Genomic DNA, 24263 nt, shown 5'->3' on the forward strand with positions numbered 1-24263 from the left:
TTGAAGGTTTACAACATTCAGGAGTATAGACACATAACATTACAGAGCATAGACATATCCAGTATGTTACTGAAGTCAGAATGTGTTATGTAATAAGAATTCTCCAATGGTTACATGCAAAACAAAAAATCTTTTCAAGTTAAGTTTATTGTATACTTCAGAATTAGTATATAAATTTTTAAAATCCCCAAATGTGCATTTCAATTGTCCCTTTCCTTCTTAATTTTAAAGACCATCAGTGGACTACTGAGTTCATAATAACATTTCCATCTACGTAATTGAGTAAATGCATCTCATGCAGATTAGCAATAGCTGTTTTATGCTGCCTGTTTTTCATGATCTAATTGCTAATTTACCCTCATGTCCGTCTGCTTTACTGCTGAAATTGTGTAATCTTCTCTGGGGGATCGAACTAGAACCAGTACAAGGGGGAATTCCATATAACTTGCAAATAGGAGATAATGCAGCAAGGAGGTCTCATTAACATGGGGCATTGCTAGAGAAGATACAAAGTGTGAAAAGGTAATTTCTCGATAAGTAAATATTATCCTACCAGGGAAATCTCTCTGCAGAATTTTAGCTTATTCTGTTGACACCTGTGCATGGTTCCTGTTAGCACTTCTCACTATATTCTAAACCTTTTTTCTCCTCATTTCATGTTTAAGTGTAAAATACAATTATTAAATCCTCCATAAAGTAGATGTTTGTAAAAATGTGGTTTAAAGAAAGTTTGTTTCTATTATTTATGTAATTATATGTAGCTATGTTTTTTTACTTACAGAGCTGTAAATAAGTAAATATTTTAACATTTGAATTTTCTGGTTTCTCCATTTAAATTCATGTGGTTTTCCTAGCAACCTAACTTTGTTACAAGGATACCAGAAGAAAGATACAACACAATTCCAAAGTGCAACTTTATTTGTAGACTCCCTGTGGTAAGGGATGTTCCTGTGACCATAGATAGTTCTTGGTCTAAATCCTGATATCAAAGAGGTGATTTATAACTCTAGTTCAGTGGTCACCGGACTGAGTAGCCTTAGGACTACCAGCTGTCAGTTTTCTTAGTTGGAAACTCAGATTACTTAAAGAGTTTGAGCAACTACCAAGTCACACTCTGGCAGTATATGCTAGTTGGTTTCTCTCCTGTTTTGGGGAGTTTACACCACAGAGTTTCTGAAATTCAGAATTGTAAGGGTCTGCTTTTGAGATGTTGTTTTGTGGGTCTGTTTTTCAGAGAGGCTGAGCACATAATCCCATTTGAAGGCCAACTGAATCTGAAGGTGCTCAGGACCTCTGAAAATTAAGCCTGAGATCTACATCTGCCCAAATGTTAAAATAAAGATATTTGAGAAAGGGGGAAGACAAATGTGATTTTTGAGCTACCTTTCTGCCTCATCCATTCCTGAGGTCATCTGGTCCTGTCTTGACATGTCCTCTACACGAGGCAAGGGTATTGGATGGTGTAGCGCTGACTTTACACCACTGGGGGAAACTCCAGCTATCCATTTAGGGGAACTTTCCAGCTGCAGCTCGAAGCGAGTCCAAGGATCTAGCCAAATGTGTATTTACCTCTTTCTTTGTAGAAAAATAAAACATTTTGCTGTGTAGCTTTGGTTATGACAAACATTTGTCTTCCTTCTCCCTAATAAAAAAAAAATTGAATCTCCTTTTTAACTGAAAAGCTCAACTCAACATTAACCATGGAGTGGCTAGGAACACCTCTAAATCATGTTTCTGGGCAACACTAGTAGTAGATCATTTCTCTTTATTTTTGTAGAGGAGAAGAAACCTAAAGTCAAGAAACAAAAGTCGGAATTCCCTATATATACTGCTTCAGAATCTAATGCATATATACCATCATATGAACATGGAGTTTCTATTGAAGAGATTGAGGAACAGATGGATGATTGGTTGGAGAATAAGAACAGAGCGTACAAAAAAAAGGCAAGTTAAAATTTCCCTTTACATTTGTCAAGTACATTTAAAAGTTCTTCTTTGAGTGATTGCACATGTGCATTTCCCTCTTGATATGCGTGCACCCTGCACGCAGTCAGCAGAAATGTTCCCCTCAGTGGTACCTGACGAGGCTGCTTGAGCTCACTCTTCTTACCATGTGGCAGTGGTACCAGTATAAAGGGCCCAGCGAACCCTGAGTTCCCTCATTTCCTTCTTACTGCCTGTGACAGTCACTGGAACTGCTACTCTTGCTTTTGCAAGTACTATGTGACTATGTTCTCTTGTATTTTATTGTAAATAATTTAGTGTTATTAAGGATGCTCAAAGAGTGCCATACCAGTTCCGAGGATGCCAGTCTCTGCTTTTTCTTTGTTTGCAAACACCTTTCCCATTTCCTCAGTGCTTCCATATCACCGCAGACTGTTAGGTGTTGAGTACTGAGAAGAGGGATACACCCGCCAGTTTATTTCTATCCCTCTCACGAAGAGCTTCTGGTCCAGGAGGTTCAATCTCTCCCCTTATGTGGGAACCATAGAGGAGGTTTCACAGGATTTAAGAGGGAAGGGTTTCTTCTCCCATTATTTCCTAATCCCAAAAGCAAAGGGGAGTCTCAGACCTATCTTAGACCTGTGTCAGCTCCACAACTATCTCAAAAAGATAAAATTTCACATGGTCACACTAGCGTCTGGTTTTCCCTTTTTGGATCCTGGAGACTGTTACACCACCCTTGATTTAAGAGACACCTACTTTCATGTATTGATCTTCTGAGGGCATAGAAAGTTCCTCAGGTTCATAGTGAAGCACTCACATTATCAGTTCATGGTGCTTCCATTCAGCCTGTCTGCAGATCCTCATATGTTCACAAAATATATCGCCATGGTAGCAGTCTTCCTGAGGAGACTAGGAGTGCAAGTCTATCCTGACCTGGACAACTTTGTCAGGAACCAGTTCACCACTGGGAATTTTGCATATCCCTTTCAATCAACCTCAAGGCCTCTTACCTCTTAGGGCTGTAGAATGAGCTAGCAGACTCCCTGAGCAGATCATTTTCAAGTCACCTTGGGTGGTCTCTTCGCCTGGTTGTCACCAGTTGCATTTTCAGCAGTGGGGGACTCCCCAGACAGGTCTATTTGCAAACCAGTCCAACAGATAATGTCACCAATTCTGCTGCCTGCAGGGTTACAGTCCAGGCTGCTCACAGACACTTTCCTGCTACCCTGGATAAAAAAGTTTTGCTATGCTTCCCCCCCCCCCCCCCCAGTTCTACTCCTGCACTCTAAAGATCAAGCAGGACCATGCCCAGATTATATTAATAGCTCCAACATGGTCACACTCTAATACTGGTTTTCCACTCTATTGGATCTCTCAATAGCAACTCCAATCTGACTCCAGTGGCATCCGAATTTGATCTCCAAACAGCACAGTTGGCTGCTCTACCCAAACCTGCAATTCCTTCATTTAACAGCCTGGAAGCTCCATGGCTAAATCCCAGAGAGCAGGCTTGCTTGGAACAAGTTTTCCATGTCTTAAGTAGCAGAAAGCACTTCACCAGGGCCACCTACCTGTCAAAATGGAAAGTTCTCTGGGTTTGTCAAACCGGAGTCTCACTGATGAACTCGTCCATCCAACATATACTTAACTATCTAGGTTCACCTGGCAGCAATATCCGCTTTCCATCCTTGCGTGGATAACTGTTCTGGTTTTTTAAATGAAAAGGCAATCTGATTCTGTAAAGGCCTGGAAAGGTTGTACCCTCAATTAAGGTAGGATTTTCCCTGTGGGACTTGATCTTGATCTTGTCTATTTATGAGACCACCATTTGAACCTTTAGCAATGTGCTCCTTACTGCACCGTTTGTGGAAGGTGGTTTTCCTAATTGTCATTACTGCTGCCAGAAGGGTCTCTAAATTGCATGCCTTCTCATACGAACCACCATACACAGCCGCCTTTAAAAATAAGTTGTACTTATGCCCTCATCTGTGTTTTCTCTATAAAGTATTTTCAAATTTTTATGTCAATCAATTTACTTACCTGTATTTTACTCCAAACCACACACAAATAGGGAGCAGCAGTGGCTACACACATTGGACATTAGACAAGCACTGGTTGTCTATGTAGACAGGAACAAACTGGTTCAGTAATCCACCCAACTGTATGTGGCCATAGCGAACAAAAAGAAAGTCTTCCAATCGCCTTTCAGATAATTTCATCTTGGATAACTTCCTGTATCCACGTTTGTTAGGATCTGGTAGGCGTTTCACCACCAGACAAGATGACAGCTCACTCTACAAGGTTGCAAACACCCTCAATGGCGTTCCTAGCAGAGATCCCTATCCAGGACATTTAAGCAGCAACCTAGTTATTGGTGCACACTTTCTCCTCCCATTACACCATCACTCAGTACTCCTAGCGATGATGCCAATTCAGTCAAGCAGTACTACAATCTGTGTGTATGTGAACTCCAATCCCTCCGTTTATGTTACTGCTTAGGAGTCACCAAGAGTGGAGTGCACATGTGCAATCACTTGCAGAAGAAAAAATGGTTACTAACCTTTCGTAACGGTGGTTGTTTGAGATGTGTTGCATGTTATATTGGAGTACAGTGGGAGTCCTCAGCTAAACTAACAGGCTGGTGTATGCTGTGTCTCTTTGGAGGCAGCAAACTTAATCTCTGTGGGTATCTAGTGAGGACTGGACACTGCAGGAAGATGTCTCTGGTGAACTCAGTAACTGGGGTTTGCTGGTTGTTACCTGCAAGGCAAGGTTTTGACTGTATGTCTTGCTAGCAAACTCCTCAAGACTGTCAGTCTGGAATGACATACAATTTAGTAGCAGCAAAGCTCTCACTTGCTGAGGCAGATGGGTGACCCAGTGACGTATGGTTCTGGGTTCCCTGAGGAGAGCGTTACAGTCATGTAATGTGGTATATACCATGTGGTTACACCAGTATAATATCCATATGCTACCAAAGTCCAGAGAACTATAAATCACCAATCAAAGAACATAACGGCAATGTCCTCCTTCAATATTTGATTATATCAGAAGTTCAACGACTGTTACTAGAAGTATTGTCATAATGAGATGTCGTGATTAATCAAAAACAGATGCAGACTCTGTGTGGTTGGTAATATAATACTCATCCTTTTGGTTAGACGGTCAGAGTGTAGGGTGGATTGCAGTTATATGGAGCTGTAGCTTTCTCTTAATGATTGTAGTTAATAACATGTTGGTGGCAAGGATAGTCTATTCTCCTGTTTTATGAACATCACTTTCTTCTTTTGAGTATTTGTCCACATGGATCCCATTGTAAGTGTGTGCGCCTTGTGTACCCAAGCCTGCAATCTTTTTCCAGCAATGTCTCTTGGGGCTACACATGCACCCTGTATCCCTTCACGCATTCCACGGCTAGGGCATAAAAGGCAGAGCACCCCCAACTGACACTCAGTTCTTCTCACTGCCCATGGTAGCAAGTTGGAGCCTCAGTGTCATCCTGGTTACCCTGTAGCATAGCTAGCTAAGGGTTTTTTAGCATTATTTAGTCTAGTAGGTTAGCTTTGGATGAGTTATATTTGATCATTGGTTTATATAAAAAACAAAAATATTTTCTTCTTGTTTACACCTTAGTACTAAGGACTAGGTCTGATGGTGATGAGCAGGTCTGCAGGCTTTAAAATCTTCCTTGCCTGAAAGACTGCTGAGCCTGCTAACGATGCAAATTCAAAGTGTGCATTTGTTTAGGGGAGGTTCACATCTCTTTCCCTGTGCCATCTGTAATTTTTTTTCTAAGTGTACACAGAGAGCTCCTGATGCTCATTCGAAATCGTTCCTGATGGAAAAAATCTATGTGGAGTGTGTCTGACTCTGGGGTACACCCTCAGCAGCACTCTCTTGCTTTGAAAACAGTTTCAACAAGTGCCCTGGCTATGAGATGCCACCCTGGGATATAAGAAGTCTTCTGGCTCCAAGAGACCTCGTGCTGTTAGCAAACACTGAGTTTCATCAGCCGTCTTCAGGTCAGTCAGTCTGTCTCCTGTTACCCAAGGGAGGAAGGAACAAAGATCTCCAGGCACATCCCGGCATCAATCACTAGCCTCAGTATTGGACAAGAAGACAGTCTTCATAAGCTTTATATAACCAGGCTTCTATGAAACCACATCAGTACTGTGAGTCTAAGTCTAGGGATTCATGTTCCTTCGCCTCAGTGCCACATCCTATACTTTTGGGGACCCTCACTTCCTCAGTACTATATCCAGACATGACCACTTCTGGTACGCTAGCATCGGTACTGGTTGTCATGGTACCTTGGCTGGTATTGCCACCTCCCTTGTCTGCTGAGACTGTGTTTTCATAACTTGTGTGTATCTTACAGTTATTTTGGAATCAGAGTCCATTGCTGGAGGTTTCTCCTTTGTCTGCAGTATGCAGAGCTCTGCCAGCATCAGAACCTAAGGTACTGAAGATAAAAATATCTCTGTGCCCAACTTTGCGGGTACTGATGGCTATCTTTCATATGAGATCTAAGGGTCATCCAGTTTTACTCTTCAAGAATCTTCTCCATTAGAGGAATTTTTATTCATTTGCATCCTCATCTTTGCATAGTAGTTGGAGTCATTCTCCTAGGAGGTTTTCACCTTTGACTTGGTGCTCTGAGAGTGCCCTTTATGGAAATCCTTCTTGTCATAGAACTCATGCTCCAAAAAAGTCTCATATTCCTGGTTCCCACCTTTATGGCACTTACAACCCCTTACCATTAGGACCTTCTGAGATCCTGGAACCTCAGAATCAGCAGAAGACGAAGGAGGAATATGATGTCCTATGTATCCCTCTAGGCATATCTTCATCATTGATTAAATTGATTTCTCATTGGGCAAATACATTGACTATAGACAACTTCAGAGCTTTCCGGGACCTCCTTGAAAGGATGATGGACACCAGCATCTTTCCAGGATCGCCTTAAAAGGCTAAAGATCCACCTGAAAGGTGTCAAGGAAAGAGCTCATAAATTCTTTGACATTTTATACCTGATATCCCAGGGTCAGTTAGCTATGCTGATTAATGAAGGCATTCTTGAACCCCGTAAGGATTTATGTCAAGCTCCAGCATCCATCTTGGCAACAACCAAGAAGGCAGATTGCAGATACCAGGTACCACCTGAGGCACTTGAATAAGTTTTTTAATGCACCTGATATTTGGTTTGTTGGTTGTAACAGCAGTTCACAAAAAAATCTAAGTTGCCTGATCTGCCTAGGTGTATCCTCAGGGACAAAGAACCTAAGGTGATGGATCTGCTGGTGGGGTGGAGGAGTGGGGGGAGTTTATTCATCTGCTTCTTTACAATTTTGGATAGTCAATTGTCATGCTTTAATGATTAAATATAACTTAATGTAATGGAACAAGGTTTTACTGTTGTTGGAGAGATTTCACTGTTAGGGCAAAGAGAGCTCTGCAGATCTCTCTGGATGCTTCTGACACTGCAGCCTGGTCAATGGCCACTGTGGTGAGGTGACTGAGAAGAACAACGTTGTTGTGGTTGTCAGGAATTCCTACAGAAGTTCACAGCACTGTTGAAGATTTGCCTTTTGAGGGCCATTTTTTTTTTTAACTCCAGAATGGATGAGGCATTGCACTTACTGAAGGATTCCAGGCACAACTTTGGTGTCTCGGTCAATGTTCCTCTTCTGAGAAGGAGCATAAAGGAACATTTTCTAGACAGTGATTTAGATTCCAGTTCAACAAGGGTGTATCTTCCTCAAGAGATTTGCCACAATGAATCATCTCTCATTTCATCTCATCTCAATCATCAATCACCCAGTGAATCTGCCTCTGCTTTATGGGTTATATATTGTCTATTGCTTATGTGTCTAGTACTTATTAATGGTTCCCCCTTCAACCTCCCTGAGTTTGGCTAAGGTTTTTCGAGATGTACTAATTGAGCAACACAGCATGGATTTCCCTGTAGAAATTTCTCAGGAGGTACTTTCATTTCTTCCTTGATGTACAAACTTTCTAAATGTCTGCCAAGCTAACTACCCACATCAAACACCCTAATAACAGAGGCATCCAAGTTGGGCTGGATGCACCTTTGGACTCTCTCCAGATCCAGGACATGTGGTCCCAAGCAGAGATTGAGTTGCATAAAAATATGCTAGAGCTCAGAGTTTCTAGCCTGCAATGCTTTTCTACCACTCCTTCAGGGTATTGCTACTGAAATTCTGATGGACAACACAATAGTGTATAAACAGGCAAGGGAGAAGGCAGGACCCAGCACTCCAGTTTTCCCCTAAGTCCTATGCCTTTTTTCCAGCTCTCTGTCTCTGGTGCCCCAGCTGCCCATCTCTGCTTCCTGGAGCCATTGTGGCAGCTCGGTCTTGAGTTTAGATGGTTGAGTTCCTCCTTTCCACAGTGTTAGTAGGGCGTCTTCCTCTGTGTCTCCATGCCTGGGCCCCTTGCCATCCCAGGGGTCCTGGACTGGGAAGCTGTATGCTTATATCCTATTTCTGATCAACTTCCTATAGCCTTCCATTTTCCAGGTTCCCAGAAAGATCATGTCTCCTTAACAGAAAGCACTCCATCAATCATGAGTGGAAATTGAGATGTAGAATTAGATCAGATATTTCTAAAATGGGGAGTTCCCTTGGTAGATCTGTTTGCTTCAAATGTGAACATGAAGAGTCCAGCATTCTGCTCCTGTAATCAGACACTGATAAGTCACTCAATCTCTTGTAAACCTTGCAATGCCTATTAGGCATTGGGTGAAAGTACAGTGGCCACCCATGTGGGAGCAACCCATTGGGGCAGCCTCAGAACAGAACATATGGTCCTCAACTTTCTTTTCACAGCTTCCTGGCCAGTTAGAGCACAGATATCACAGATTGCAATCTATAAGTTGAAGTTGGAAAGCAACTGGGGTTTGTAATATCACTACTGAATTGCTGAAGACAGGTGCGAGTATTTTTATCATAGCTACATAGGCTTTTCCAGACCATCTGGTGTACTACTGTTATCTCCAGTGATTGGAAGAACAGTGTTATTCTGCCTCTGTTCAAAAAGGGTGGTAAGGCAGAATGTAGCAAATGTAGAGATGATATGCTACTGCTAGCTTCTGGGAAAGTCTTTTCTCCCATGTTAGCATCTTGAATCAATGATACACTTTGTGGCAAAGGCCAGAATACTCAATGCAGCTTTAGAGCTGGTGGTTCCATTGTTGAGCAGATCTTTACCTTGAGACAGCTTTTTAAGAAGATGGCTGAATTTAATAAGCCATGTGTGGCACTTTATATATAAAGACTTCCATCAGGCCTTTGATCAGTATATCAAGTAAGTTTGTGGGATCTGATGAGGTGACTTGGTGTCCCTGGGAAGATAGTATCATTAATAGAAGAGGTCTATAATGGAATAGAAAGCTCTATTAGAGTTAATGATAGATACACAGCATAGTTCCCTGTGTCCACAGGAGTTCAGCAAGGCTGTGCTCTACTATCATCATTCAATAGCGGCATTGATTAGTTGATAGATAAGCTTGACGAAGCAGCTGTTGGTGGCATTGGGCTGAACACAGTTCTGTTTTGAGATCTTGATATGCCAATGACATTGTCTTGTTGGATCAGTTTGGTGAATTGCTGCAGCTGCTGACCAATCTGGTTGGGCTAAAAGCAGTGTGTGTTGATCTGGTTATTTATCTGGATAAAACTAAGTTCCTGACCATTGCCATCAAGCAGCCTCCAGGTCCAGATTATGACCAGCTCAGTATTAAATCTGTCTGGACTGGCCATCCAAGTACGTGGCAACGGTCAAATATCTGAGCAGCATCAGTGTGTTGGAAGATGCTAAAGAGGCAGACATTCATAGAGTAGCAACTTCAACTATTTTTGGGGCTCCTCAGCGGCCTCTGTGGGGAAGTCATGACATCAGACTTTCTACAAAGTTGAGGGTCTATAGACTCATGGTCATACCAACTGTGTTGTACTTAAGTGAAATATGGGCAATGAGGAAGGCTATAGAAGAACACCAGATGAGTATTTTTTGATTCCTGTTGTCTTCATCATCTGCTCCATATTAAGTGGCACAAGAAGATCACAAATATAATTACTGCCAATCAATGAGAGCTTATGGAAAATAGCTCCTGTCAAACTAATTTGATTTTTTTTATGAGATTATAAGTTTGGTTAATAAGACAGGCGTATTAGTGTGATATACTTAGACTTCTGTAAGGCATTTGACTTGGTACCACACAACATTTTGATTAAAAAACTAGAACTATATAAAATTAGCATGGCACACGTGAAATGGATTAAAAGCTGACAAAGTGATCGGTCTCAAAATGTAATTGTAAACAGGGAATTATCATGGAGCGGGTTTGGTTAGGGGTACAGTTGGGATCAGTTCTTGATCTAATGCTATTTAACATTGTATCCAATGACCTGGAAGAAAACATAAAATCATCACTGATAATGTTTGCAAATGACCCCAAAATTGGGGGACTGGTAAATAAGGAAGAGGACAGGTCAGTGATATAGAGTGATCTGAATCACTTGGTAAACTGGGGGCAAGCAAATAAGATACATTTTAATATGACTAAATGTAAATTTATACGTGTAGGAACAAAAAATGTAGGCCACTTTTACAGGGTGAGGTACTGTATCCTCGAAAACAAATAACCCACCAGTGCAATGTTGTGACTAAAAGGACTAATGTGATCCTTGGATGTATAAACAGAGAACATGGCCATACTGGGTCAGACCAAAGGTCCATCTAGCCCAGTATCCTGTCTTCTGACAGTGGCCAATGCCAGGTGCCCCAGAGGAAATGAACAGAACAGGTAATCAAGTGATCCATCCTCTGTCACCCATTCCCAGCTTCTGGCAAACAGGCTAGGAACACCGTCCCTACCCATCATGACTAAGAGCCATTGATGGACCTATCCTCCATGAACTTATCTAGTTCTTTTTTGATGAAGCAGTGGTGAGCATTGAAGAGGGATTTGAAGGAGGACAAGGCACTTGCCTTATGGATCAGTTCTGGGATGGTGTTCTGTTCTTCAAGAGCAATTCAGAAACATACTTGGAGACTTTCGTGTGAGAAGCTGACAAATGGGTGGATGAGATGGGAGCTGAGGAAAGGGGTGCCTTTTTCACTGTATTGGTTTAGAGTTTAAGGAGTCCAGGAGTTTCCTGAGTTCCATCTAGGATCCTGATGCACCTTTGAGTCTATATTGAAATACCCAAATGGGTGGATTTTTCTGTCTTATGATAACAATAAAGATCAGGAATTATTCTTTGGTACCCATCTCCCTTCCAACTGTCTCACTAGCCTCCACTGTCTTTTCCACACAGAGTAATACAAAATAAATGTGCTTTTTATTATATTCTGCATTTCCATATAACTCTTGTGCACTTTATCATTCTGTGTATTGGACAATATGAACTGAAGTCTGAAGGAGGAACTCATTCCCCACCATGCAGTAGCATGGGCTGCTCTCTATCCTGATTCAAGCCAGAGAATAGGGATATGAGGGGGCAAAGTGATGGCTTCTGGAACCCTAACTGAGAATTGTCTAATTTTGTAGATGTTTACATTTTCTACTTGCTTCATTACTGAAAATTTAAATTTTGTAGGGATTCTCAAGTTTAGCTATGCACAGAAACATTTTTAATGCAGGAGATATTATTTTGAAGGTATTGTTTAGTGCTACCAAGTAAAAATAAATCATTCATATTCTACTAGCTAAACATTTTTCAAGGCACCTAGTACATTCTTTTCATAGAAATTGGTGCCAGGTAAAATTGTGTATAGTTGGTTATCTAACTCTGGAATGGGAATTCATGCAATATCAGTGTCATCTGTTTTTAAATCTGGTTCCCTAAATGGGATGAGTCAATTCCCAAGGGAACAGCATAAGTAATACTGAAATCACTGAATTAACATAACTAGGCATCTTAGTGTCTGAATTTTTGGAGAACATCATTGTAAAGGACTTTTTTGTGACGTTGACTTTATCTTCCAAGCAACATGACATTCAGAGGAATTACTGAATTTGAAAGTTCCATAAAAAAGTTACCTGTTAAATAATGAATGTCTTCAGATGATGCACTGAAACATTTGTTTCTAAAATTTTGTTTCTTTGGTTTTCATTCTGATGTACAATTAAATGTCTGGATTTTCTTCCGATCAGCTCATCAGAAGGAAGGTACAAGCAGCTTCCCTCGTTTAGATTGAGCTTCTACTTTAGTCTTTAGGTGAATTCTGGTGATGGATAAACAGTGCTGTGTATATACTTTTGTTGGGATTTAGAGGATATTTAAAGGATACAAATGTCACAGTTTGTATCCTGCTTCATCACATCAGTTTGTTGCTCTGTATATACTATTAAGCCACCTATCATATTACTTTGTAGCCATTTAATCCTTTACCTTCCTGTTACCTGTCTAACATGTCTTCAGATCACTTTTAACTAGACCTGGGAGAATGAAGGGAAAATTATTAGTGTACATGTTTTGTTACATCTGAATTATTATTTGATCTGATTTTTGTTCTGTTTTATTATCTTTTCTGCAAACATTAATGCAAATAGATTTTTTTATCCGAATATCAGGAAAGGAACTTTTATTCATGCCCAAAGTGCACATCCAGATGTGCACTCCAACATGGCTTTGTGTATTTGGGAATGAACATAGTATTAGAAGGGAGGAAGAGACTAGGAAAGTGGGAGATCCAGTGATTTTGAAAAATAAATAAATGCAATGAAGTAATCCTTGAGATCTTTCTTACTTTGTCCAGTAAAGCAGAAATGCCACACACACATCCCTCCCCCGGCATCAGTGGATGAGGGAACTTGATGGGGCCAGTGGTGAAAGGGGGATAGTGCCTGTAGCAAGGGGGGAGACACTTACCAAGGGACAATAGATAGTGCCTTCCCCTGGGAGTCTCTGGCACCCATTGGCCATCAGAGGGAGAGGGGTGCTGATTGGTCAGCATTCCCAGCTGCCAGGATTTAGCCCAGTGCAGGGACACATGAAGCCTCCTTTGGCTCCTTTCCAGCAAAGAAAAGGTTACTCACCAGCCTCCAGCAGCAGCAGCAACAGGAGCTGTCCAGATGCAGAGGGATCCTGGGGCCACTTTCCCCAGGGGCAGAAGGTCTGCTCCAGTGGGGAGGGGGACCACTGTGTGGGTGATACCTCTGCCCATCCATCCCAGCCTGGGGGCTCTGCCGTCAGTCAGAGCAGGGAGGGATTCCATACTGACTCCTTCCCTGCCCAAGGTGGGGAGGCGGAGGGCTGCATGGGGAGGCTGCTGGGGCCATTGGGCCCTGAAGTGGTATAGCCCTGGTTGTGCCTGTGATCGTGCCCCACCTCCCCTTGGAGTGGGGGAACCTGAGGGCCACATGGTGCTGCTAGAGCAGCTGGGAGCTGGGTTTGTTGCCATGCCCCCTCCCAGCGCTCTCCCTGATTGAAGGAGAGGGGCTGGGAGTCATGTAGTATGTGTGCTGCGGACCTGCAGGATTGGTTGACGCTACGCATGGTTCATGCGGCGCCTCATGGTCTCAGACACCATCCGATGGTCCAGGGACATCTACATTGAACACATCACCGGCCAGAGTGACATCGTTCTTCGACTACGAGAAAGGGACCAAGAGACTTTCTCCGTTGGATCATATGAACTGGAACCATAAACTCCCTGAACATTAAATCTCACCAACTGAGGGTCAATCCATCCTCGTCCTCATGTCCACTCATTATACTCCACGCTCCATAGCCACTTTATGAACTTCATACCCTCATATCTCAATGTCTGTACTTTGACCCATCAATCTTTTACCCCCAATCGGGAATATTGCAGATTATGTATTCCTTATGCCACGCCATCTTAAACCAAACTTTGCACCCTTGATAATCTGTATGTTATTCCCTGATAACCAGAAACTTCTATGCTTAAACTCTGTACCATTCACTTTTTTTTTTTAACATCTTAATAAAATTTTTAAATTTGTTTTGGTGGCGGTGAAGGCCCTCGCTCTGTATTCGTGAGCTTGCCCTGCTGTAGATAGCTCTAAGGCAGTGGTTCTCAAACGTATTTTATTGCGCCCCCCCCTTCTTTGTGTCTGCAAGATTTTACTTCTCCCCCGCCACACAAATACATGTACCGACATATGCAGCAGTGGGGCTCCACTTGAATCGGTTTCAGCTTCTTTGTTTTTTACTTGAGTTTTTCCCTGTTGCATGAACAAGCCAACAATCCATTGTAATAAGAACAAAAGCAAAACTGCGATTGTGGTGCCTGCTTACAATTTAATGTGCACAGTGCATCGTAGCAAACGGATTGACGTACAGATGGCAGTGTCTTTGTATAATGCTATGCAAGCTTAACAGAAATCCATCAAAATGCACAGCGCCATCTGACGACCTGATACATTTGGAGGAATCATCTTTGCTAGTTATTCTTCACTCTGGGTAAAACGTGCACAGTATGTTCCCCCTCTTCCCCCCCCCCAAAGCTTCTCATACCCCCACAGAATATATTCCGCACCCATCCAGGGGAGCTGCCCTCCCAGTTTAAGAACCTCTGCTCTAGGGAAACTGCTCTCCCCAGTCCCTGACCTGTGGAGGGGAGAGGCTAGGGATCATGCAGTGCCTCTAGGGTGGCTGGGAAGGGCCCTGTGTCCTTAGGCAGCCCTGCCAGGGCTGGGTCTGTTGCGTTGTGTCTCTCTCCTCTCTTCTCCCCCCCCCACCCATGTGTACAGGAGGAGAGGCCATGGGTGTGCCCCCCCAACTCTGGCTTCTGGTGTGGGGAGGGGAAAAGGCTTGTGGGGCCTTAGCCAAGGGTACAACCAGCAACTCAGCAGGTGCCTGCTCCAGAAGCCGTCTCTTCTACACCATCCCTTCCCCCTCCCCCACATGCAGTGAGGCAGCAGGAGTCAGGGCATAGATAGTAGGGGTGCCCTCCTGTAGGCATGGGAGGGGATACACTATGCCTTAATGGAGGCAGAGAGAGTTGTGGCCTTAGAGGCGGGCGAGGGTTCATTTGGGCAGCTTTTCCAGGAATTTGTGGGCTTGGGAGTGCAGTCTCCATGCGGGAGGATGTGCTCAGCCTTCACAGGAAGGGAGATCAGACAAGGATCAATGGCCTGCAACAGGCCCAGAAGGAGAGTCAGAAGAGGAGGAGAGCAGCTGGGCAGGAGCCGGGACCTCAGCAAGGACAGTTCATTTTGCGGGTGGTGGTGAGTCAGAGGAATGTATTCCCCCTCATACAGGCGGTCCACGAGATAGATTCAGGCTCTGAGTTTAAGGATATTGAGGGTCCAAGCCCCAATGAGGTGGATAAGAATGACAAGGAGTAGGTGAGTGGGCCTGGGCCTCACTCCCATAATCTGTCAACAAGTTCATCAGGCATCTTCAGGATGTGGTGGTGGGCAGGGCTGGATTAAGACCTTTAGAGGCCCTAAGCACTGAAAAAATTATGGTGCCTCCACCCACATGTAATTCAAAATAAAAACAATACTATGCTGTAAAATAAAATTGTATTTTTTGAAATGACACAAAACTTGCATGTATGCTTAAATTAAAATAGCTTCTTTCTAGATTTTATGGTTGCAAAATTCTGGATAAGTTCATCGAAGCTAACTCAACGAAGCATGTCCGCTTCCATACACACAATAGGGAAAATGAATCAAGTCTGTCCTGACACATTATTGTTCTCTGAGGATTTTTTATTTTTTTCAGATGAGAAAAAGAGTGTTCTGCGGAGCAGTTAGTAATCATCAATGTTAGAAAAATATGTAGTGCGATCTCTACATTTGGAAATACACATTGTATTCCATCTTTCAATATTGTGTCATGAAGATCAATGTGACTGAATTTCATTTTTCCTGTTTCATTAAACTTTGCATGCATATAACAGTGGAACTGCCGTACTTCTCCACAGAGATTCATGTTCAAGTCAACAGGGTATGAGTCAACTAACTTTTGGGAACCTTGTGAATATTGTTCGTCAGATAAGTCTTTGTACACTTCACCTCTCCTCTTTATATGAGCTTCAAGTGTATCAATTATAGCGTAAAAAGAACAGGAGTACTTATGGCATCTTAGAGACTAACAAATTTATTAGAGCATAAGCTTTCGTGGACTACAGCCCACTTCTAGAAGTCCACGAAACCTTATGCTCTAATAAATTTGTTAATCTCTAAGGTGCCACAAGTACTCCTGTTCTTCTTTTTACAGATACAGACTAACACGGCTGCTACTCTGAAACCTGTAATTATAGCGTAGTAAGTAGATACGTGAAATTTGTCTCTAGGATTCAATGCTGTTTCTCTTGCACTGCTATCATTTGCTTGTTTTTTCCTGATTCGCTTGCAGGACTGGGTTTCTTTGTAGTTCGTATCAGGCAAGATATCTTTTGATATGTCTTCAGATCTTTCAAAATCATTCCTCAAAGTGTGTAAGTGGTCTGCTAATGATTGACAGAGGTCTGCACATGTTTTCAAATCCAATTCTTTTTCTTGGAGAGCTTGACTTGTGTGGTAAAAGTGTTGTAAAATTTCATTCCACGTGGTCAACATGAATACAAACTCTAGTTCTTGCATCTTGTTTGCAATGTTTTCTGCCTCTCGTATAGTTTCTCCCTTTTGTGATTGGTCTTCAACTATACTTTCTAAAGCATCCACAAACTTTGAGTAGGACTCCAGAATTGCACTTGTTGCCACTGCATGTGCCTCCCAGCGAGTATTAGAAAGAGATTTCAACACAACATACACACACACACACACACACACACACACACACACACACACACACACAAAAATAGTGTGTGTGTGCGTGTGTGTGTATATATATATAATATATATATATATATATATACACAAGAGAGAAAAAAACAAATCAAGTACGTGTAACTCAGAAGAATATATCAATAATAAAACATAAATGTATTGCAATACATGACAGGATGTGATTTCCTCACATTATTTTGATTGACATTAGTAGGATGCCCTCCTGGTTTAGGTGGGGATAAGTAATAAAAAGAGAACAGAAAAATGGGGGAAGTGTGTGTAGTGGAGTGTAAGGAAGTCTAACAAAGTTCTGATTTTTCCCATGCTGACTTCTTTGATGCTTTTTTTGAACTATCGAATATCAATTTTTTTTCAAAAACAAAAAACAAAAAACATTTTTTTGGGTGCCCCCTGCTTTGCTGGTGCCCTAAGCACGTGCTTAGTCTGCCTATTGGGTAATCCAGCCCTGGTGGTGGGTTCTCCAGCAGCCCGCAGATACTGACAGAGGGATTGCAAACCTGGGCCTTCAGGGGCAAGGCCCAGGTCACTCCTTTCTTGGACACTTCCCCCCAAGGGATGTAGGGTGACCTGGTAAAATCACTGGCATTAGTGGCCTGTAGGTGGGGCAGCCTGCCTGACGAGAATGGGGCCCTCTCAGAGGAGGGGTGACACTCACAAGTTTGGTGTGGGACTGATATCCTGCAAAGGAATATAGAGCAATTAGGGAGTTCCTGTCCTTCACCAGGTGACATCATTCCTAATGAAACCCAGGCAGGAGACATAGCAGCTAACATCTCTAGAGCTTATGTGGGGGGATAGCCATTGGTCTAAAGGGTTTAAGGAAAAGGTTGGAAAGGGGAACTTGTGGATTTATTTACCATGCTGTTTAGAGAAGAGCAGACAGAGTTGGGGTGGAGGGAGGTGGGGGGAAATAGCATTGAAGGAAAAAAAAGATGAGGACAAATCCCACAGACCTAACATGACTCAAACTCTTGAAATGGTCAGCAGCCTTTCACACTTACAGTAGAACCTCAGAGTTCCGAACACCTTGGGAGTGGAGATTGTAACTTTGAAATGTTCCTAATGCTGAACAAAACATTATGGTTGGCCTTTCAAATATTTACAACTGAACATTAACTTTTAATACAGCTTTGAAAGTTTACTATGCAGAAGAAAAATGCTGCTTACAGCCATCTTAATTTAAATGAAACAAGCACAGATACAGTTTCCTTACCTTGTCAATTCTTTAAGCTTTCCCTTTATTTTTTTAGTAGTTTACGTTTAACACAGTACTGTATTTCAATTGCTTTTTTTTAGTGTTCGTTATCCTTGAGAAAAAAAATGCCAATGCAAAAGTCCACCAATTTAAATGTCCATTCAAATAGCACTAACTAAAAAAAAATGCTGTTGCAAAATATACTGGCACTAGTCTTTATGACAATTTCAAAAAAAAGTATCCAAACTTAACTATCCTGCTTAAGTACTACAGGATAAACTATGTAGACTTGAAAAAATCTTTGTTACTCTGCTTGAGGTTGCTAACATGCTTTTTTGCTGCCAACGTGCATAACTCTTGAACCATCACTAGGTTCATCGGTATGGCTTCAGGCTGTTGTTCAAGCCACTCTTCTGCTTGCATGTGTGGGAACTTCTTGGTGGTCTCGCCCTCCTTCTTGTCACTTTCACTGTCAGTGTCACTGTTCCTCGTACCAATTCAGTTCTCATGGTAGCTTGTATCAATGATTCATGTTTTCCAGAATGCTTTGCCATTGGCTGAATGAGGCTTATAATGTTTAGTGGCAAAAACAAATACAAAATGCTTCCATCTTTTATCAATAGATTTTCAATGGCAGGGTGAGATGGAGCATTATCCATCAGCAGCACAGCTTGGATAGGTAATGATTTTGACATAAAGTAGTCTTTCACAAGTGGAACAAAGTGTTTAAAAAACAGTTGGAGAAAATGCCTTTATCCATCCAAGCACTGCACTGGCTGTAGTAATGGACAGATAGAGCTGGCATAGTGACGTTTGCAAAGCAGTGAGGTTTCACACTTTTGTGAATGATGGAAATCCCCACTTGTGTTAGAAGTAGCCATTAGCGTGACCCGATCTTTACTGGGTTTGAAATTCTTCACCTGGTTTTATGAACTGTCTGCCAGTGTCTTGTTTGGAAGCAGGTGCCAGTACAGGCCCATCTTGTTGCAGTTAAACACTTGGTCCCAGGTAAGTTCATGCTGTTCAATAAATGATTTGAAGATGTTTTTAAATTAACCCGTGACATTAGAGTCAGCTGTCAGTGACTCTCCTTGCATCCCCAACTGCTGTATTCCATGCCGATTTTTGAACCAACAGAGCCACCCTGGGCTTGCTTTAAAATGGTCCTCTCCTTTGTCTGGATATAGTTCTCGGTAGAGTAACTTTGTCTTTTCTGTAACCATCACACTGCTTTATAGTAGTGCCTTTTGATCTTGTGCAAACCACAGATGGATTGCCTTATTAAAATCAGCAGCATCGACTTTGCATCCAATACACCAGCTTTTTACTGGTCTGCTGTCTTTGACTTCTTTTGCAAGTGGCTTTATTTTTTTTCCTGACTTTTCTGAATACCTGTGATGGTTGATTTCCCGATACCATATTTTACTGCTATGTTGTTGAGGCTAATACCATTGTTGAGGTTTTTAAATATTTCTAGCTTTGTGTCAATTGAAAGTGTGACACGTTTGCACTTCCCATTGCTTGTTATTGTGCTTAGTCATACAGTATTTGCCCCCCCCCCCTTTTTTTTTTTTTTTTGGTCTCTGCTGCTGCCTGATTGCGTACTTCCGGTTTCAAATTAGGTGTGCAGTTGACTGGTCAGTTTGTAATTCTAGTGTTCATATCTCTGAGGTTCTACTGTATGTGAGCATAATTTGTGTGAGGAGCCCTGAGAGGTGTATTTCCTTCCTCAAGTATGAGGACTTAATAGCAAGAACTTATGCTATATATGGTGGGGTAGCATGTTTAAGGTATGACAGAATATGTAAAGGGCAGCAGAGAAGCATGATTTACCCTGAGGGGTAAAATAGACCAGGAACTTGGGATTGGAGGTATGACTCCTTATCACCTTGCCCAGCTGGCATTCACAGGCAGCAGGGTGCCAGTACCAAAACCTCATTTTCAAAATATGGCTATAAAAGCCAATGTGTACTTTGCATTAATAATGGGAAACATTTTTGTACCCACGCGAGAAAAGTGAAGGTGAGCAGATATTCTCTCCAGAATGTCTTATTTCCCTCTTCCCTCTGCCCCCCTCTCCCCCATATTTAGGTGGAAAGGATCTTCCATCTCTCCCCATTGCTTATATTTGTACCAGTCTAAATGTAGTTTGTAGTTGTGCTCAGCACACAGGTAGTTTTAGAATTAGGCAATCTTTATAATTTTTTAAACACAAACCGGACCCAGAAATTTTATCTCTGCTAGCAACATGTCATCCTTAATTATCACATGTATGTGGTGACACACATGTAGCATCACAAAAGCATAATCTTTAGATGCTGAAGAGACTTGCAGTTTTGGAATGATTTATAGTTAAATTAAGGTCCATATAACTTAAACTAAATAAATCTGACAGGAAAACTGTTTTTATTCTTGTACATGGTCAGAGTTTTGTTGTTTTTGTAGTAGTTTTTAGTACTTTCTTAGGATTAAGAACTTTGGGGTGCTGCTTTGGCGGTTTCCCGCCAAACCCCCAACCCCGCACTCACGCCTGGGTACTGGATTATGGCAAAGACGCCGAGATTCAAAATCTGTGCTTCCTGACGCCGCATGTTTTCTGTCAGCGACGAGCACTAATGCTGTGTCTACTGCTTGGGGAAAGCCCACGTCCCATTCAGGTGCAGTATCTGCCTTTCCTTCCCTGCCTGTACCTGGGAAGGGTAGGCCCTCTGCCTTAAGAAGTACCTCATGGAGGTCGCCATGGGGCTGCAGTCGGATCCTGGCTGGGGGACACCCCCCTCCACCCTCATTTCCTCATCATCCTCTTCCCCCTACCCCTATACATCAGTCTGAATGTCTTATTTCCTGAGCAGTCCTGGAGCGTGCCTCCTACCATGCAGTCCCAGTCCAGTTCCACCGGTACCAGCGCTGTGGACCCCACACAGGGGCCTAGCCACAAGTCATGGAAGAATGTGCATAAGCATGGCAGTAAGTCTTCCTCCAGATCCCAGAAAGACGCTGCATTGTCCACAAGTTCCTGCCATGGAGGAGCGGCGCATTCCAAGGCCCACAAGAGCAACAAGAAGTCGCATTGCTTGCTGGATCTGCGAGTCCCCGAGCAGTGTACTCCTCCTGCATCAGTTCTACCGATGGCCTGTGAATCGTCAGTCCCAAGGCAGGATCCCTTACCAGCTCCAATTCTGTCCATGACTCCAGAGAGACTGGAATGTACTCCTGGACCTCATGAATTGTTTGCCTTGGAGGAATGAGATTTCCATGTGCTCTGGTCCACTTTCCTGCTAAAAGGGCCCCCTCTCCTACATCAGATCTGACACTCTCTGGTCATTTTCCTACAACACACCTCTTTCTGTCGGTTCCATTGGCACCTCCATTTGTACCGGACTCTGGTTCCTCCAAGTCGAAGGACTAGGATAAACATGGTCCACCACTTCTGTTCCAAAGGTATGCCTGCCTGAAGGTTCCGATGGCGCAGTGGCAATACCCTCCAATGCCTTTGCTTAGGAACCATTGGTACCCAGCTCCATGGGCACCGCCACAGCAGCATCAGGATCAACAAGGTTGGCCATATTGGAGATCGTGGCCCAATATCAAGCTTCAGAACCATCCCGATCTGACTGGGAGGAGTTCCCCATTTTATTGCCCCATCCTTCATCAAGTAGACATTCAGAACTGGGACTGGATGATGCATCAGTAAGCCCAGCTCCAATGGTACCGCTGGATCTGAAGAGGCTTCCCTCATCGTCCCCAGAAACGGCTGTGTCGTTGACGCCTTCCTCTCCTCTGATGACTATCATCAATTTCAGGAGTTGCTAAGAAGAATAACTAATGCTCTTCATATTCCTGTTGAAAGAGGTGCAGGACAGACGGCACCACCTGCTAGACGTTTTATATCTACTGGTACTGGCCAGAATGGTTCTACCAATCAACGGTGCCATTCACCAACCGGCATGTACTGTGTGACATACCCCAGCCATGTGCTCCCCCACCATGAAGTGGGCAAAAAAGAGATACTGTGTCCCCTCCAGTAGGTCTGAGTTTCTGTTCTCCCACCTTCTGCCTAATTCCTTGGTGGTTCACAGGGTGTGCCAAACAGCAGCATCCACACTCCTACCCCTCTGACAAGGAGGGGAAGAGGTTAGACCTTGAGGGTAGGACGGTCTTTTCCTCTGCCAGCCTCCAGATCCGTATTTTGAACTACCTTGACTTTTGAACTATGGCCAGATGGCGGACTTTGTGGACAAGCTACTCCAGCAGGATTGTGCCCGCTTCCAAGCTATTTTGGAGGAGGGCAAGTTGTCCACTAGAATCATATTTGAGACTGCAGTTGATTCCGCAGACACGTCCTTGTATACAATGGCGACTGGAATAGTCATTTAAAAAAAAAATCCTGGTTACACTTCTCAAGCTTTCCTAGGGAGGTACAGAGCACAATTGAGGACCTTTGATGAATTACACCTCTTCAGTCAGAAGACGGATTATTCCTTACCCGCACTGAAAGACTCGAGTCACCTGTGATCGCTGGGCATTTATACGCCAGCGCCCAAATGAAAATTTTGTTGCCTGCTCTCTACACAATGCTACAAAGCTCCCCTGTTCTGCCATTTGCGAGCCTCTTCCTAAGCACCCAAAGGAAGAAAGATCCTGTCTGCCTGGTACACCAGAGCAGTCCTCCATGCAGAATAGTCAATCTTCACGTAAGCGATATTTCTGAGTGCATCTAGAGAGCCATCAACCAGTTTGCACCCCAACACTCTTTACAGCCATCCCTTTAGGGGGCCAGCTCAATCTCATTTCTGCTAGCATGGAGTGCAATAACAATGGGCAAGTGGGTCCTGGAGGTCATTTGTCTTGGCTATATGATCGAGTTTATGACGCTACCTCCTCCACATCCCCCACCCTGGTCTTGTCTCAAAGTCTCCACAAACTTTCAGGGCACAGGGTTCTCTTCCAACTATTTCCTGGTGCCCAAGAAGAAGGGGGAATGGAGACCAATTCTGGATCTCTGGTGCCTCAACCTTTCCATTTGCAAGCCAAAGTTCCGTATGGTCAAGCTTGCCGCCATCATTCCCTCACTAGAAAAAGGCATGTGGTTTATGGCTCTCAATATGCAAGACACCTACTTCCACATTGATATCCACATGACCCACAGATGGTTCCTGAGGTTCACGATGTGTCCTCCGCACTTCTAGTACAGGGTTCTCCCATTTGAACGTACCACTGCTTCATGAGCCTTTGCAAAGGTTTTCCCTGTGGAAGCAGCTCACCTCTGAGGGGAAGGAGTCCTTGTCTTGCCCTACCTGGACGACTGGCTGCTGGCAGTGCGGTCTAGAAGGGAAACTCAAGAATTGACATCCCAGCTCCTTCTTCTCCTCTCCTACCTAGGGGTGCATGTGAATGTCTGTGGAGTGGAACACGGTCCCTGGAGTTCATGCATATCTATCAAAGGACAGGTTCCAGACATAACTGGACCTGATTGCTTCAGTGATATCAAACCCCTCAGTCTCAGGCAAGACTTGTCTCTCTGTCCTCAATCACATGACAGCATGCATGTTTGTCATGGCTTTCGCCTGCGCTCCCACTGTCTACCACTATGGCTGCAAGGAGTCTACTCCCCTATGCACCAACCTGTGGACACTGTTCTCACCATTCCACTAGAAGTCATCTATTCCCTTCAGTGGTGGGCAGAGCCGCACCAAGTTTGCTCCGGAATGCTCTTCCTTCCATTCTCTCCAAGCATGATGATCATAACGGTTGCATTGGAGATTACATGACGCAAGGAACTTGGAATGCTCGGGAAGCCAGGATGCACATCAACTTCCTGAAACTTTGGGCAGTATGCTGGACATGTCATGTTTTTTACCATCCATCCACTCTTGTCAAGTTCTCATCATGTCAAACACCACCACAACAGTTTACTACATAAACAAGCAACAAGGCTCAAGTGCTGTGTGTGGAAGTGGTGCAATGCCCTCTGTATCCTTGTGACGGGGTGCTGGGCAAAGGGTTACTGATTCAGCCTTCTGTCATGCCAGCTCCCATTTAGGGGGGATAGATAACCTGTCCCTAATTGGGGAGGCAGCAACAGCTGCTGCCTAATTAGCCCTGGGTGAATAAAAGCCTCAGGAGAAGGAAGCAAAGGGAGGAGCAGGAAGACAGGGAAAAGACAGGGAATGGAAGCAGGGAGGTAGCTGTCTCCTCCCTCCTGCCTGTAGATGGCGAAGGACCAACTGTACGTGGTGAAACAGTGGTGGGAACAAGCCTGTAAATAAACTTCACCGGCGGATACTAATCCCAGGGTCTCAGAGTAACTTTGTGGACTTAGCAGAG

General features: G+C 43.4%; 1 protein-coding gene across 1 annotated transcript in view; it reads left to right on the forward strand.

Moving 5' to 3' along the window:
* DNAJC1 (DnaJ heat shock protein family (Hsp40) member C1) overlaps window positions 1-24263 on the forward strand; it is a 178647-nt gene that overhangs the window by 87550 nt on the left and 66834 nt on the right. Inside the window, exon 8 of the mRNA XM_005302767.5 lies at window positions 1778-1944. Coding sequence (XP_005302824.1) covers window positions 1778-1944 — 167 coding nt within the window. The remainder of the gene's footprint in view (window positions 1-1777; window positions 1945-24263) is intronic.

Source organism: Chrysemys picta, chromosome 2 (assembly GCF_011386835.1).
Source record: "Chrysemys picta bellii isolate R12L10 chromosome 2, ASM1138683v2, whole genome shotgun sequence".
Lineage (NCBI taxonomy): Eukaryota > Metazoa > Chordata > Testudines > Emydidae > Chrysemys > Chrysemys picta.